General features: G+C 40.2%; 1 protein-coding gene across 1 annotated transcript in view; it reads left to right on the top strand.

Annotated features, from left to right (window-relative positions):
• Positions 1-2,961: 2,961 nt before the first annotated feature.
• Positions 2,962-17,923, top strand: part of Ar (androgen receptor) — a 174,328-nt gene continuing 159,366 nt past the window's right edge. Inside the window, exon 1 of the mRNA XM_050119619.1 lies at positions 2,962-5,573. Within this exon, the coding sequence (XP_049975576.1) occupies positions 3,988-5,573 (1,586 nt within the window). The 5' untranslated portion in view covers positions 2,962-3,987. The remainder of the gene's footprint in view (positions 5,574-17,923) is intronic.

The following is a 17,923-nucleotide window of genomic DNA, read 5'->3' as shown; positions in this document are numbered from 1 at the left end:
AAATAATCACCATATTCTAAAGGTTGCCTTGTTCTAGTTTTACAGAGCAACATCCAGGGAAAATTCCATTCTAAAAGCCCTCTGAATTTGTTTGAGATACTTACTATGAATTCAAAGGATCTGGGAGAACACCATGAATTCTAGTCAACTGCTATAATTATTTCAAAGGGAAAAAAAGAGTGGGAGGAAAGAAGAGAAAAAAACATTGTTTAAGTACTAATTTCTATCATATTCTTCAGTCGTTGTCTCTTGATCATAAAAGAAAAGTTGGGAAACCAATATTTGAGTTGGGGATCAGAGTACAAAGCTCAGATGATGGGAATGCCCATAGTATGATCATAGTAGATAACTTTCCCCATCATGATAATATAATTGGTGAGAGTTTCTTTTGCTTTAGAAGTTAATTTTTAAAAAATTGAGAAGACAACTCAATTTGGAAAGATCTTGTGTAGTAAGCATGAGGGCTTGCGCTTGACCCCTAGCACAAATATAAATAAAAAGCCAAGGAATGACACTGCACACTTTGAACCCCAACATCACAGAGGCAGAGACAAGTAGATCTCTGAGGCTCATTGACCAATCACCTTAGCCTATGCAAAGCCTTTTAGGCCAGTGAAAGACCTTGTAAAAAGAGACATGTTGAGTGTAGTCTAAGGAACAAAAGACATACAGGCATCCTTCGTAGTCCTTTGGCTTTTACCCATAAGTGTGTGTGTGTGTGTGTGTATGTGTGTGTGTGCATGTGTGTCTGTAAACGGACATCTTTCAAACTTTCAGAATTCTTCCCTATTTGCAATACAATGTGTTTCTTTCCACTGTCACACAGCCTTCTGAGGGGAGATATTTTAACTTCAATTTTCTGTGAGGACAACTGTAAAGACAACTTCGATGTTGTGGAAGCAACATAAACTTCAGACTATTTCATTCCTGGGTTTGAGTGTTTATTGCTCATTCACTTCCTGGAAGGTAAGTTTTTCTCACATTACTTTTTCTGGCTTCTTTTCTACAAACTCCCCTCTTTCCTTTGGTGAATGTTCAGTTGTATGATTAGTGGCCTCTTTCACCGTCAATCTGTAAACAAAGAGTTCTCTTGGCTCTGAGACCCATGTTTATTTCATTTTACCATCTTGCCAGTTGATTCAATTCCCTGTAGTTAAAATAGTGAAAAATCTTTGGTAGATGTGAAATTGTCATGCCTATCCAAATAAAGTCTTCAAAATACCTGTGCATTTCAGCGCAGTACACGACTGAAAATGAGCCATTTTTCAGTTTGACAAATTTTTAACAACTTTGATTTTTGCCTTAAGGAGTGATTTATGAGAGTAAGAAAGGAAAACAATACAGTACGGGCAGCAAGGCCTCAACTGGTACGCTCTCAGCAGATAATTTTTCACCTGGGAAGGTGGAAGCACTCCCAGGTCATTTTGTCCTAAGAGATTACTTTACGACTATTTCGACTATTTCTCGAGAGCTGTGGAGCTGCTGAGAGTACAGCTAATGCAGCAAAAGAATGGAGAGCGGCTTTCCATTCTATTCGTAGAAAAGGTCTGACAGTGCCCTTGCCTCACTTGTTCACGGGTGCCACGGAGTTGATCATCTACCCTTCTTTTCCCTGCTGAGGTTTGAATTAACTCATCTGGCCAAGAGGAAACTCTCAGTACAAAGGATAGCGCTTTACCCTCACCCTAGAACCCTATATATGTGGAAATATCAGGTGGGATTGTGGTGTCCACCAGCCCCAGGATTTGGGAAGCTGAATCAGAAGGATCATGAGTTCAAGACTTTTCTGTTGTTAAACAAACAAACAAACAAACAAAACTGTCTCCAAAGAGAGATAAAATCTTAACAAACAAAACTCAAAAATAAAAAAAGCCAATTACAATGTTTCAAAAACAAGCAAACAAACAAACAATCAAACAAACTCCCTATGCCTTCTGGGACAGAGACCTTGTCCAGATCCAGAGTTAGACACTATTTACAAAGGAAAGGGGGGTGGATCTACAGCCGGTCTATAAGAAAACCTGTGTAGGTCTATCCTCTACCTTTCTATTGCTCCCTTGCCCATACATTTGGAGTGTTCCTCACCTTCTCTTCTGCCTGTCTATCAACCCTCCATAGCAATTTCTCTATGTAGGATGGTATTCAGGAGCAAACAATTTGGAAATCTCAAGGCATCTATATACAAACAAAACTTTGGACAAAACCAAAGGTGCATTTGTTCATGGCAAGTGCTTCTGACATTTGTGTTTGCACACTTGTCTGAATGATTTTCGTTTTGTTTTGCTTTGCCTTTGCAAGTTTGGGGAAGAGAAGTGAACAGCGTCAGTTACAGGTAATTCCCAATAGGAAGAAGGGCAGTAAATAAACCAGAAATGACCTTTGGTTCCTTAGGCCCAGAGTTCCCCGAGCAAGTGGCATAGTGTCAAGAATTCCTATCTACCTTACTGGGGAGTCTCAAAGGTTTCAGCAAGTATTAGCTTGGCTGCCGTTTGTTCTATAATTTGTTGGGACTCCCCCTTCTGCTTGTCTGGGTAGCCCCTGGAAAGAACCCCTAACTGCTACTGGTAGCTGGTACTTCTAGTGCCCCTTCCTCCTTCTCCCAACTACAAGAATCTGTTTTGGGATTGGGTTTAGGAAGGAATGAAATCCGGCCTGTGCTAGCCTTTTACAGAGTCGGTAGACTTGTCTGTTAAAAATCACTCCGAGTTAAAGCTTCTAGTCTGAAGCCCAAAACCTGACTCCCGAAAAACAAGGGTATTTGGGAAAAAAGGGTCCTCGGAGGCTACTGCTAGTCACTCCCGCCTTCACCCATACTACACAAGCACTTCGTACTTTAAAGCCACCCTGCGCTGGCTTGCGGTGAGAGGAGGGGAGAAAGGAAAGGGGAGGGGAGGGGAGAGAGAAAGGAGGTGGGAAGACAGGGAGGCCGGCCCGCGGGGGCGGGACCGACTCACAAACTGTTGCGTTCGCTCTCCACCTCTCAGCGCCCCCTCAGAGTCCCTGGGAGCCAGCCTGCTGGGAGAACCGGAGGGTCCGGAGCTAACCTGGAGGCTGAGAGGGCATCAGACGGGAAAAGACTGAGCTAGCCACTCCAGTGCCATACGGAAGCTGAAGGGACACACCACACCAGCCCCAGCTCAGCGACGGCCGACGCCTGTTGCAGCGCGGCGGCTTCGAAGCCGCCGCCCCACTGCTGCCCTTTCCTCTTCGGTGAAGTTTGTAAAAGCTGCGGGGGACTCAGAGGAAGTGAAGAAAGTGTCGGGTAGGACTACAGCTGCCTTTGTCCTCCTCCCCTCTACCCCCTACCTCCTCCTGGGTCCCCTCTCCAGGAGCTGACTAGGCAGGCTTCCTGGCCAACCCTCTCCCCTACACCCCCAGCTCTGCCAGCCAGTTTGCACAGAGGTAACTCCCTTTGGCTGAGAGCAGGCGAGCTTGTTGCAAGGAAGGCTTTTGGGAGCACAGAGACTGAGGAGCAACAGCACGCCCGGAGAACCCCGGATTCCAGGTTCTCCCCCTGCACCTCCTCCTGCCAGCCCTTTACCCTGTGTGTGGAGCTAAAAATCAAAAGATGAAAAGGCAATCAGGGCTTCAGTAGTGGAAAGCAAAACAAAAGCTAAAAGAAGCCAAAAGGAAAAGAGCCCAATTCTTATTTGCACCTGCTTCAGTGGCCACTGAATCTGGAAGGCAGAGGATTTTCCTTTCCCCTTGTCAAGCTTTGAACATCTTTTAATCTGTTCTTCAAGTATTTAGGGACAGACTGTGGAACTAGCTGGGCAGATCCTGTCTAGCGCTTGCCTTGCTTTACAAGATACTTTGAGACTATCTGTGCGCTTTTTTTTTTTCCTCCTGCAAGTTTTCTTCCCTGGAGCTTCCCGCAGGTGGGCAGCTAGCTGCAGCTACTACATCATCAGTCAGTTGAACTCTTTAGAGCAAGAAACAAGGAGGCAGGATAAGGGAATTCAGTGGAAGATACAGACAAGCTCAAGGATGGAGGTGCAGTTAGGACCGGGAAGGGTCTACCCACGGCCCCCGTCTAAAACCTATCGAGGAGCTTTCCAGAATCTGTTCCAGAACGTGCGCGAAGCTATCCAGAACCCGGGCCCCAGGCACCCTGAAGCCGCAAGCACAGCACCCCCCGGAGCCTGTTTGCAGCAGCAGCAGCAGCAGCAGCAGCAGCAGCAGCAGCAGCAGCAGCAGCAGCAGCAGCAAGAAACTAGCCCCCAGCAGCGGAGGCGGCTACAGCTCGGCGAGGATGGCTCTCCCCAAGCCCACATCAGAGGCCCCACAGGCTACCTGGCCCTGGAGGAAGAACAGCAACCTTTACAGCAGCACTCAGCCTCCCAGGGCCACCCTGAGAGCGGCTGCCTCCCAGAGCCTGGGACTGCTACAGCTCCTGGCAAGGGGCTGCTGCAGCAGCCACAAGCTCCTCCAGATGAGGATGACTCAGCTGCCCCATCCACGTTGTCCCTGCTGGGCCCCACTTTCCCAGGCTTAAGCAGCTGCTCCACGGACATTAAAGACATCCTGAGCGACGCCGGCACCATGCAACTTCTTCAGCAGCAGCAGCAGCAGCAACAGCAACAGCAGCAGGAGGTAATATCCGAAGGCAGTGGCAGCAGTGTGAGAGCAAGGGAGGCCACTGGGGTTCCCTCTTCCTCCAAGGATAGTTACCTAGGGGGCAATTCGACCATATCTGACAGTGCCAAGGAGTTGTGTAAAGCAGTGTCTGTGTCCATGGGACTGGGTGTGGAAGCATTGGAACATCTGAGTCCAGGGGAACAGCTTCGGGGAGATTGCATGTACGCGTCGCTCCTGGGAGGTCCACCCGCGGTGCGTCCCGCTCCTTGTGCGCCACTGGCCGAATGCAAAGGTCTTCCCCTGGACGAGGGCCCGGGCAAAGGCACTGAAGAGACTGCTGAGTATTCCTCTTTCAAGGGAGGTTACGCCAGAGGGCTGGAAAGCGAGAGCCTGGTCTGCTCTGGCAGCGGTGAAGCAGGTAGTTCTGGGACACTTGAGATCCCGTCCACTCTGTCTCTGTATAAATCCGGAGTGGTGGATGAGGCAGCAGCATACCAGAATCGCGACTACTACAACTTTCCATTGGCTCTGACCGGGCCCCCGCACCCCCAGCCCCCTACCCATCCACACGCCCGCATCAAGCTGGAGAACCCTCTGGACTATGGCAGCGCCTGGGCTGCTGCGGCCGCGGCGCAATGCCGCTATGGAGACTTGGCTAGCCTGCACGGAGGGAGTGCAGTCGGACCCAGCACCGGATCGCCCCCAGGCACCGCCTCTTCTTCCTGGCACACTCTCTTCACAACTGAAGAAGGTCAATTATATGGGCCAGGCGGCGGGGGTGGCAGTGGCAGCCCAAGCGAGGCAGGGCCTGTAGTTCCCTATGGCTACACTCGTCCCCCTCAGGGGCTGGTGAGTCAGGAGGGTGACTTCTCTGCCTCCGAAGTGTGGTACCCCACTGGAGTGGTGAACAGAGTGCCCTATCCCAGTTCCAGCTGCGTCAAAAGTGAGATGGGACCTTGGATGGAGAACTACTCCGGACCTTATGGGGACATGCGGTAAGTTTCTCCTAAAATTGCCGACTTTTGACAAGGGGCACAGAGCAGCAGTTAGCGTTTTGGGGGATCTAGGCAATCCCGCCCAAGGGAACACTGCGAGGGCTTCTAAAACAGCTCAGTTCCGTTCTATAGGAGGGACTGTCCTACATCTGGAGCCCTCCTGGGGACTGTCCTCTTGTGATGTTCCACCTAAGTCGAGATTCCCCTACACTCCCCCCACCACCACCCAAATGCCTAAATCCCACATTCAAATCTTTCTGATATTCCAAGTACTAATGGTTCCACGCTGAAATCCAATTGCATGAGCCATTTTCAGAAATGACGCTCATAAGCCCTTCACTATTTCCCCCTCCTTTCCTCAAAGTTCTAGAAACACGATCAAAAACGTGGCCAGTTGGGTCTGCTAGCACCCTCTTGTCAGTGCATGGTCTTGGCATAATAAAAGGAAAATAAAAAGCAAAAACAAAAACCGATTTTGGGCCCATATCCTTCAAAGAGAGAAATTCTCAGAGAAAGAAAAGCCGCTGTGTCTAGTTAGTTGCTAAGGGCCCCGGTGGGAAGGAGTGCAATTTCTTCCCTGGAAGCAACTTAACTGGCTGCTTAGAGGCCAGCCTAGAGAATTCAACAGGGCACTTTTAGAACAGGTAGATGGGGTAGCTTTCGTGGTAAGCACTGGGCAAACTTTGCTCTCATGCATTTCTCAGCATTGGTTGATTGTTGGGAGTAACTGTGTGGGCGTTTTCCCCTTGGAAAGTGTTTTATTTTCTGTGTAGATTAGGAGATATCAGAAGTCTCTATCTCATGCTTGCATTCGACCTTAAAAGAAAAGAATGTACTTTAAATGAATAATTTAACCAGTTTTGATTTTGACTCACAAGTGTTGCAAGCAAAACAAAACCGTAAACCATGTCCTGCTACTTGAGTGTGCTTGGATATGTATAATGGGGATGGAGGAGGAAAGTACCTCATTACATTTTTCATTTTAAGAAGATTTTAAAACTTGAGTTGCTCATGACAGCCAAGTGCGTAAAAACTGTCAGTGACCTATGAACCATAATGTTGCCCCACAGTTCTAATTAGGACAGGAGAAAAGTGGCGGGCAATTCCCTCTTATTAAAAGTATTTACTACTGCTTCATGAGCCTTGTGGAGACTAGTTGAAAAGTTTTCCCCACCAACTTAAGATAATTTTTATCTGATAAGATGGAGTATTGGCTTCTTAATTAATGCCTAGGGTTTAGTTTCCTGAGGTGCTCATGCTCCCCATGAACTTATGTCTGTTTCTCAAATGGTTTTCTTGCATTTGCGACAGCCCTCAAATTTCTTTGGAGATGCACCGTAATTTTGGTGACTTAATTCTAACTTTGTATTCTTTTATTGTTCATGGTTGTTAATACAGTGTCTAAAAATGAAAAAAGATAGATTTTTAAAAAGTACTCTTTTCTGAGTTATTGAAGAAACAATTTCTTATCAAGGTTTGTATTCTATTTGGTTTTTAAGGTTTGTCTTACAGAACTTTCAAAGATTCATTTTATATCATTAAAAGTTTTTCAGTTAAGTTAGAGTGTTTATTTTTGTGATGCGTTTCACTGTGGGATAAAATGTCTTCAGTTTATTAGAATAGATTTACTTGGTATGGTTAATTATTTCTAGGCTTGTCAACTAAAGAACAGAGTCCCTCTTTTACTACAAACTTTTCTTTGGGTGGGAATGTCTAAAGTGTTTCCTAACTTAGCGTGATGCTAAGGCTAGGCACCTGAGCCATCCCGTCTTCTGGATACCCCATCCTAACTTGCTCACTTAACAAGAAGGAAAGGAATAGTTCTCTCTGTTTGTTTAAAATGTAGCTTTGAAAATTTAGTCTGAATTTCCACCAGGTGAAGAAAAACACTTCCTAGAATTTATATAGTGAGTATTCTGATTTTATGTCAGTTCTTAATGGGAGGGGTATCTTCTCTGTTAGGATGAGTATTATACTTTGAAGCCTCATGATACTCTTTAAATTGTTGAGCTCAACTACTGAGAATTTACTAGAGCCAATGAAGTTCTGTCTAAGTGAATCGAGTCGACAAACTCCATTTGTAAGATCTAGAAAAGTCATTTGAGTCATTTTGTTGAAAATTAATCAGCTGATCTAATCAGCATGCAAACAAACTCTAAAATGGAAATACTTTATTACTTTCTGTTGTTGCCCCCTGACTTGGCAGGCACAATTAGATGAAAGGCAAAAACTTTTTAAAGGCAAGCCCAGAGCTCATTCCCTCTAGATGGCATGCATTGTGTGCTGATTATGAGTTTCAAACCTCAAAATTCTGGAAGCGTCTCATAACTTTTTGGGTTCCTCCTTTTTTCAATTGTGTGTGATCATGAACATTATTAGTTCTACGAGAGAGATTTTTTTAACTTTTAACTGAAGCAGCAACATTTCTACCAAGCAGAAAGCAGAAGCTGAAGGTAGTCCTATTCTTTTTCTACTTAGTTTAGCATATGTTTTGAACAGAAGGAAAAATAAAAGTAATGGGTCATGTTTACAAGCCTGATGATATTTTATGGCTCTGTTTTCTCTTAGAGATCAAACAAGACTACAACTTCGCACCACAATACTGTGGCAAACATTGATCCTTACAAATTAGATCCCTAAAGAGCCCATGCAAGAATTTGAATTGGAGTTTTGAGAAATTACTCAGAAGCAGAGTGAAAATTAACATTTTTTTTTACTTTTTTGTTCTAGCATTCACAACAGGAATTATTTTAGTGGTGCTTCGGCACTGGCGAGTTTTGCCAGTTATTATTTTTTCTTAAGTAGGGGATTTTATCATTTCTCATTTCATCTACATTCTCCTTCCTAGTTACCAAGGCATTTTTCCCAGCTGTCATATAAGGAGTGGGTTGAATGTTTTCTTTAGCAAAATTTTGCTTTAGGATGAATGATTTCTGCCTCTAAGCTTTCATAATCAATATACTTGAGAAGGAGTGTCTGTCCTCTATAGTCAGTAAACATACAATGAGTTCTTCCTGGGTGCCACTCATCAGACCCTGATGTTAAATAGCAAAGTCAGTTGGCATTCCACTTGAAAGTAACCACAGAATGCAGCCATGGCAGGACCCTCTTGTGTAGGCTATGTCTCTCAGCTTGGTATTTTCAGTAGTAAACGTTTTCCATGCAGCTTAGAGATTTTCAACTGTAGATTTGGTTTGGGGTACTTTCCTGGCAGTGCTAATTTTACTTCAGAGTTTCATTTATTGAGCTGATACTAGGAAATAATATATTGAATTTACTGGCACATTAAATTTTCTTTGTTGTTTTTCCCTCACTGTTTTAATTTTTTTTCATCTGATTTACATAAATCCTTTTAAAACAATTTTTTTTCATCTCCTGATTTGTACACATACAGTGGTCACTCTTGGTGGTATTCTTGTGTTGAACGTGGACAATTTATTATTATTAATTATTTATGGTGATATTATGATCATTGCTTTCATTTGGAGCTCTGTTTAAGCAAGGAAGAGAATGCAGATTAGATGGAACAAAGCAAGAGACTCTACTTATAATCACATCTGAACTCAGGATACTGAAAAATAATAATAATGAAAAGCAAACAAAAAATTACATTTTGTGATGTTTGTAAGGGCGTGGAAAGGAAATATTTCCCCAGCCCCCAACTCTTCCATTTTCTCTTTGTCTGCAGCTTCCTCAAATGCTACCTATGCCTATTTCTCATTTTTTTCACTCCTTTCATGCCTTTGACATTGAAATATAAACTCTTTCTACCTCTCAGGGTTTGTTTTCCTCATTGCACCTGTGGCATGCCCCTAAAGAATCTTTCTAATGAAAATCTGCCAGGTAGAAGATCAGATGAACCCAGTACTTCTCTTAAGAATAGATTTCAAGAAGGAACTGTAGAAAGAATAGCCTCATAGCAGGATATTTTACCTTGAGATTAGAGAAAGGATCAACAGTTGTTGAGGAACTCATGTGAGAGAGCTTGCATAAATTGAAGATTTACTAAAATATTTTGCCCCCATCCTGGATGAAAGTGTGTTTGTGTGTGTCTGTATCTGCGTCTGTCTGTCTATAATATAATATGGTATTGCATTGTAATACTGGGGTTTGTATCCAGGGCCGTACGCACTGAGCTATCTACACAGCCTATCTTAATCTGTGTCCTTTCCCCTCTGTTGGCCCTATTGATATTCTCTAAGACACTGAGAATAATTATATTCTCCCTTTCCCAAAAACTGTCTGGATCAGTATCTATTCATCTTTTGTATATGTCTAGGTCAGCACTCATCTTCAATGAGGGTGCTCAGACAAGATGCAAATGATCATTGGTAAACAAAAAAAAATAGTAAGAAAATCACTATCCTTCAGTTACGCTGTCAACACTTCATCAAGTTCTGTGATATTCATTATCCTTATCCTAAACACAGCATTGACTTTTAAATACTGACTTGTGAATTACTACACAATTACCCCCCTTTGCTGTCCTTTGTGGTACATAATTGTACATTTTTATGCATATCCAGTATTTTCCAGTTTATTCGCTAATACTCACATAACTTCAAGTAAGCCAGAAAGGATTAATGTTCTGTTAACTCCTTTGCTCATAGTCAGAATATTAGAAAGTTACATTTTGTATACCTGTTGACCATTTGGGGAACCCTCTCTGAAGTAGAACACAAAGCTTCTGGAAGCTTCTTGCCAGACTCTAAAGTTTTAGATGTTAACTCAGCAAAGGTAGCATTTAGTGTTTTCATCATGGAGCTGAGAGGGCACAGATTATGGTTGGCAAACTCATGAATGATGTAGCTCTTCTCTCTCACACTGACTGCTGCAAGTCTGCCAGACACATCCGAGTTGAGAACGCCTCACTCGGATAAATTTATAACATTAAAGTGCTTTTGGTCAATAGATAATGTTGCCAACTTAGATTATGTAGTAGTATCAGAGTTCTATTTTGTCAACAACACCTTAATTGAGACATAATTCACAATCCATATAATTCACCTACGTAAAGTGCTTATTTCAGTGCTTTATAATAGTACTTCCTGCGTTATGGGTCCATTATCACAATCTGTTTTAAAACATTTTATTCACCTCCCCCAAAAACCTATGTGCTTGGTAGCAGTCACCCTTCTACCCTCCCCCAACTCTAATCTGCTCTTAGTCTCTGGGGGAGTTACTCATTCTGGCCACTTCATATAAATAGAACCATGCAATACTAGTTCTTTTGTGACTAGGTTCTTTCCCCTGGAAATGGAATTATGGATGGTTGTGAGCCACCATGTGGGTAGCAGAAACCAAACAAGGGTCCTCTGCAAGAGTAACGAATGCTTCTAAACAAGGAGCTGTCTCTCCATCTCCCATGTACATTTTTTTTGTTAAAATATGGTTTCAGATATTTTGGATAAATAATTAGTAATGGAAATACTATGATTTTAATCATATAAGAATATGCCAAGCTGTTTCAAAAGTGTCCACATTACTTTAGAACCCAAACAGAATTATATGAACATGATATTTTCCGTATATCTTGCTAACTCTTATTATCAATTTTTATTTTATTGTGTATATGTGTCTGTGTGTGCATATATGCACATGTGTGGGTATGCATGGAGGCCAGAAGAAGGCATCAAATCACATGGAAGAAGGTTGTGAGCCACCTGATGTAGGTGCAGGATCACCTAGAAGCATAGCAAGTGCTCTTTAGAATTCAGCTGTCTTTCCAGGCCCATCATATTGTTACTATTATTATTATTATTGGTGTTACTATTGTGTTCGAGTGAGTGTAACACAGCATCTCATTGTCATTTTAATGTGTACTTTTCTAAGGACAATATTCAATGTTCAACATATTTTATGTGTTTTTGTCTGTTTTTTATCTTTTTTATCAAAATGTCTATGCATATCCGTTGCTCATGTTTAGTTGGGTTGTCTTTTCAACATTGCATTATGAGTCCTTTAAAACATATGTTTCGATAAAAGTCCTTTTATGGATTATGGTTTGTGGATATTTGTAACTTTCTTGAAAGAACCCACTGAAGGAACAACATTTTAAAATTTGATAAAATTCAGTTTATCCACTTTTTTCATTTTGAATTTTTCTTTTAGTGTTTCATATTAAGAGGTTTTCCTTAATCTAAAACAGAAAGATATATATATACCTATGTTTTCTTCTATGAGTTTTCCAGTTTTAGCTACTTATATTTAGATCCTAGATCATCATTGATTTAATGCCTATATATGTTGTGGAGTAGAAGTCCAGTCCCATTTTTGTGCATGTAGATATCCAGTTTTCTTGGAATTTCTACGTCAGTCCTTTCCCATTTAACGGTCTCAGAATTCTTTGTACAAATACGTTAACCAGGAATGTTACGTATTTCTTGACATTCAACTGTATTCACTGGTCTATATATCTTACTCATCTAATTTTTACATTATTTAGATTACTGTACATTTTTACTAAGTTTTGAAACTAGGTATGATTCTTCCAACTTTGTTTTCAATATTGTCTTAGGTTCTTGAGATCCCTTGAACCTTGAATATTGTTTGGTATAAACTTGTCAGTTGCTACACAGAACCACCTAGAATCTTGATAGAGACTGTTTCCAATATGCAAATAAATTTGGGGATATTGCTCCCAAGTCTTCTGATGAAGAAATTTGCATTCTGTTTATACCCTCATTCAAAAACTGGGTTTTTTTATTTTTCAGAATACAAAATTTGCATTTCTTTGGTCAAATTTATACCTCAATATTTTATTTAGTATGAATATAATTTATTTTGGTTTTCTTTTCAAATTGTTCATTGCCAGTGCTAAGAAATAGAGGGAATTTTGAAATATAGTGTTATACCTTGCAACTTTCCTTCATGTACCAGAAATGTGAATGCCTTATATGTTTAAATAGCAAGGGTTTGTTTTAGAGCCCTGATAAAACATACTACATTTCATCTGATTTGGGTGAAGAAGCATCAGTTTTATCCAGCTTAGCTGTCAGTTAGATCTAGTAATGTCATCCATTTCAAGTCTAGAAAGAGTGTAAGTATCAGCTAACAGATTTTGAAGTTAATTATTAGGAAATGAGTGAGGAATAATTTTGACTGCTAAATACAAAAAAAAATGTGTAAAGGTAACAGAGTTAAACTAGGCTGGAAAAGTCACTAGCTATATTTATTTTTTTCAATTTATAAAGATAGCCAAAATGATAATATTATGGTTTTATATAATGTCCACTAGAGAAAGTAAATGTTTTCACTTTTTATGAATCATATGTATTTCTAGATGGGGAAGTGATATATTTCTACTCATTTAAAGTAGCCTCCCTTTTAGTGATGTACACCTCATCCAGGAAGCAATGACCTATATGAGTACTGACCTTTGACCTCATTAAGATGCTAGCGTAAGGGTCATACATAATCAGCGACTGTACCCTACTAATGGTCACTGAACTGCTAGTAACTGGGAAAAATGGATGGTCCTGATTGATCAAATAGCTGGTTTTAAAAGATTGTCACCAATAAAGTTACTTTTTAAAAATAAATTTATCAGATTGGGTATTTAGCTCAGTGATAAACTTCTTGGCTAGTAAGTGGGAGGTCCTAAAGTCTTTTCTCAGGACAAAAACAAGCCTCTGTCAATCATCCACTTTTCATCAAGCACCAGCATATGTAAGAAAGATATACAGTTTTTTTTAAAGGAGACCCAACTGAGAGATAGTTCTGTGGTCACAGCTTTCAAAGAACTTCAAAACAAAAGTAGCATAATGATACTGATATATAGAAATGGGGTATACATGAAATTTTAAATATCAATATTTAAAGAATACCTAAGTCAGGGTAGGTGAATGGGTCAGCCAGTGGCTTCCTCTAATCCCTATGAAAACAAATGAAGACATGACTGAACTCAAGTAATTAGTTATAGGTCTTCATAGATATTTCAAGCAAGAGAATATAGTACTTCTGAAAAGACAATGAAGCCAGAGGTTGTAGTCTATTTCTGTGTATTCAACATTAGCACTCCAGGCAAATTAATTACTAGTTTCTTCACAGTTTCTTGACTACGTCATTGTACTTGCTGAGACTATGTTTTTTACTGGAGATGTTTGAAATAATATAAGTAATTAATTAAATTTAAGGTATTTAAAGAGTCTTAAGTGTGGGGTGAGAGTCCTGGAAAGACACCCAGTGTGGTGGTCAGAACAAGAGCAACTCTCCTGCTCTGAAGACTTCAGTTGACACAGAAGCTTGTTTTAAACCTCTAAATAACTGAATCTTTTTCCTAGGGAAGCAAGAGATAACCACAAGTGAAACAATTCAAGGAATAAGAGAAAAAATAATAGGCCCACTATTGTACCATGAAGAATATGTTACTGGCTAGTCACTGTTGTGGTTCAAAAAGCTTTATAGCTAGGTAGGAATATTGATTGTTTTTCTGTCTTTTATGCTTGCATGCTGCCTTTGGATACTACGAAAACTATTCTCCAGGGAGGCTTCCAGGTGAGTTCCTGCTCATTTCCTTCCAGTCCTGTGTCCAAAGTGTATGGTGTCTTCCCTAATAAGCTCTCATCTTAAGGTTCAGGGAGGCAATGAAGGGCAGTAGCAGTAGTCTGCATTGCTTTGGGAGTCTTCCAAAAGGAAATACTCAAAGGGAAATTTCCCTTAGTAGATCTATTGTTCTTGAGATGAACATTATCTGTCTATCCAAACCATCTATATCTCTATCTATATTAATATTTATTCTTATATTTTGTTTTAACTAAGCTTATGAAATAATACATTTCACTATGTCATTTTCAAATCTCCTCAGTGTATCTTTTCTTCCTTTATAGTACCTTTCCTCCTTGTTCTCAAGTTAAAGTAACCACACTCATTTTTTTCATTTTCCCTTTTCATTTTACACATGCCCTACTATTCTTTCTCTGCCTGTCTGTCTGTCTGTATACATGCATTTATCTATCATCTATCTATCTATCTATCTATCTATCTATCTATCTATCTATCTATCTTGCCCTCTCAGCAGTTCTCAACCTGTGGGTCACCACTCCTTAAAGGGTTGAACAACCCTTTAACATGGGTCACCTACAATAGCAAAATTACAGTAATGAAGTAGCAGGGAGAATAATTTTTATGATCAGGGGTCACTACAGCATGAGAAACAGTATTAAAGGGTAGCAGCATTAAGAAGATTGAGAAACACTGCTCTAGAGCATTTTCTCTACTCTCAGTAAATGGTCCCTATTTTACTTTCCTGACTTCTGGGGTTACTTCAGGGTTTATACTCAAATCTAAAGATTCAGAGCTAGAATTTCCTTTCCAATTCCATCTAGGAAGCCAGTATTACTCTAATTTCAAAATCCAGTAAGGGTAATCTTCAAAAGAAAACTATATGACAATATCCATGATGAACATAAACTCAAAAATACTCACTAAAATACTTCCAAACTGAATTCATGTATATAAGAAATATCCAACATGCCTTCCTTATAAAAGTACTAAACAGAATAGGTCTGAAAGGAGCATACCTCAATAACCAAAATCATCCTAATGGAGAAAAATGTAAAAAACAACATCAGAGTCAGGTGTACATCCTAAATAATTTTTTTATGAATTAGGGATTTACTCTGAGAACAAAAGCAGCACAGTATGATCTGGCTTACATTTTAGTAAAATTCTTTTTTATAGCATCTGTTACTTTTGGATACGTTGCACGTTTGTCTGGCAACGTATCTGTTATGATTTTTTAAAAATGCTGCAAGATCCCCAGTGGTAGTAGGCAGCAGAAATGCTGTAGGTCCCCAAATGGTGGTAGCAGGCCATGTGGCAGCAGGCAGCGGGCCCTGGGAGCAGCCAGTCCCAGGCTGCCTGTCCCCGAGCCAGTGGCTGGCCCCAGGCAAGGAGACACATGGTGGGCTGGCTGGTCCCAGCTAGCCCTGTGGTGTGCACAGGCAGGGTGGGTAGGAGGTACATAGACAGACACATTGTAAAGAATAAAATTGGATATTTATTACTTGGGGGGAAGGAGAATAGGACAGAGAGAGAGAAAGGGGGAACAGAGAAATGGGGAGAGAGGCAGAAGCGAAGACAATCATAACAGTATCTCTGTGAAAAGGGGACTATGGAATAAATGGGAAGCAGGGATCTGAGTCTACCACAGGTTCCAAAAGGGGGATGATGGTAGTTTAGAGTAAGGTAGCCAAGGAAGTAAGAAATGGCTGGATTGGGATGTTTTCATGAGTCAGTAGTATTTATTGACAGATGGCATGTTTACTGTGAAAAAAGAAAGGAGGCCTGGAAATGATGAAGAGTGTAGGTAGAAAAAGTGGAGGACATAGAAATCACAAGATTAATAAAATCCATGCCTTCCAGTGAACTTTTTAGTTTCTTCTCATGCTTATATACAGACTTCAACTTTCCTGTTTTTCAGAGAGTTTAAAGAATGATCTTACAGAACACCATGGCTATCTGGTTTCTCTCCTCACCCTCCTTCAACTTTTATTTTATAGAAATCTCAAAAAGAGATAGAGGTTTTCTTTTGTATTCCAATTCAATGAATTGTTAAGGTGTGATTTTTCAGGCCTTAATTAAGGGAAAGAGTGAGTCTTTTCTTCTTTTACAAACTTTAATGAAGTAATTAAATAATAAGAAATTAAATAATAGTCAATACAAATAGACTTCTCTACCCAATAGAGCAAATACATTTTTGGATATTACAACAACATAGTTCTATTCTGGAAAACATGAGTTTTAATTAAAGCTGGAACCTACAGGAAAGCTGAACAGAAATTTCCTGAAATCCTAGACGACTGGAGTACATAGAATTTGGGCAGCCTCTTTCCTAGCTGTATCACTTTATGAATGAGGTGCCTGAGGCAACATATAGAAGAGTGGCCAGGATCACACAGCAAACTTAGTATCAACACCTACTCAGAATCTACTCTGCAGCTAAACTGTGTCTTATTTTCTTAGAAATTTTTACATTGGAACTCAATCTTCAGAATAAATAATTATAACAATAGCAATAATAGTAAAAATATATTACTTATCACTTGCAAAACCATGACATTTGCATGGTTTAATAAATTTAATTCTTATTTCAACTTTCAGAAATAGGCGCTGGATTCTTATATAACATGTCTACATGTCACAGAAGTAGGAGTCATAGAACCTGTGTGTCTCCCAGGACATTTGGCTTCTAACTATAAAACATCTTTTAACCTTCTAGCACTGCCCATATGCACATGGGTATGGGAACTAAATAACATGCTTAATCTGACTGAACAGTTAAGCAAAAAAAAAAAAAAAAAACTGTGTCAGAATTCACTACATGTATGCAAATGGGTATTATTTATATTACAGAGAGTTTTTAAATATAAAAGCATTATATCAGAACTTCAAGCATTAAACATTTTAGCTTAATATAAGCCATTTTTTTAAATAAAGACTTTGATGGAGTAAGACACTTAAAGTCATATAGTAAGTAACAAAGTCAAACCTTGAACTTGAAATTCCGAGCTGACAGCACCCTTTCTACTCTATCACCCAGGCTCCCTTTCCGCAATCATTTGCCGTCTTTTATCCCCCCTTCCATCTCACCCCATTGCTAGTAAAACACAAATAAATGACTCCATCAACATGATTAGGACAAGTGGTTGAATGAGCAGAACACAGCCATTTCAGAGATTGATAAAGTGAAATAAAACTTGGGAAAAGACAATACTTTGTGTAATTAATATTAAATAAGAAGGGAAATTTATTAGTATCACACAGCGTTATTTTCACCTTTCAAAGTCCAAATTGGTTGCACAGAATCCCTTAAGCCATGAATGTGGATGTCACATAGCATATTTGTTATAGTGGAAGTGGAAGCAAGCTGCTGCAAAAGTCTGCCTTGCTCAGTGTCTTCTTTGAAAGAAGGTGCAATCTTTCTGCTCATGCAAATGATAACCACTTAGCTATTTCTTCTGAAAATTAGCAGTGCCTGACTGATAGTGTCTTTCCAAACTTGTCAGATTGTGCCACAGTTCTGAAGCATGTCTAACTTCTAACACAAACTCAGAGGTGACAGAAAGATGGAAACATTTGGGGTTTACTATTTGGATGTAAAAAAAAAGCCTCTAAAACATGTTATATGTCTATTTATTCTGACTGTCTATCTTCCTCTTTCATCTTCACTTTAAAAAAACAAGGTTAGCAACTTGTAGTCTGTGGGAGTTTCCAATTGTTCATATGAAATCTGTTTGATCAGCCGTTTAAATAAAAAAGAGCAAGTTAGACTGAGATATTTTTCTTAGCAATTATCTAATAATAGAACAAAAATCTTAGCCATGTTCATGTTTTTAGATGGTATGTTG

This window comes from Alexandromys fortis, unplaced genomic scaffold (assembly GCF_014885135.2).
Source record: "Alexandromys fortis isolate MF-2015 unplaced genomic scaffold, M_Fortis_MF-2015_v1.1 scaffold_155, whole genome shotgun sequence".
Lineage (NCBI taxonomy): Eukaryota > Metazoa > Chordata > Mammalia > Rodentia > Cricetidae > Alexandromys > Alexandromys fortis.
The sequence above is the reverse complement of the archived record's forward strand: the minus strand, read 5'-3'. Positions and strand labels throughout refer to the sequence as shown.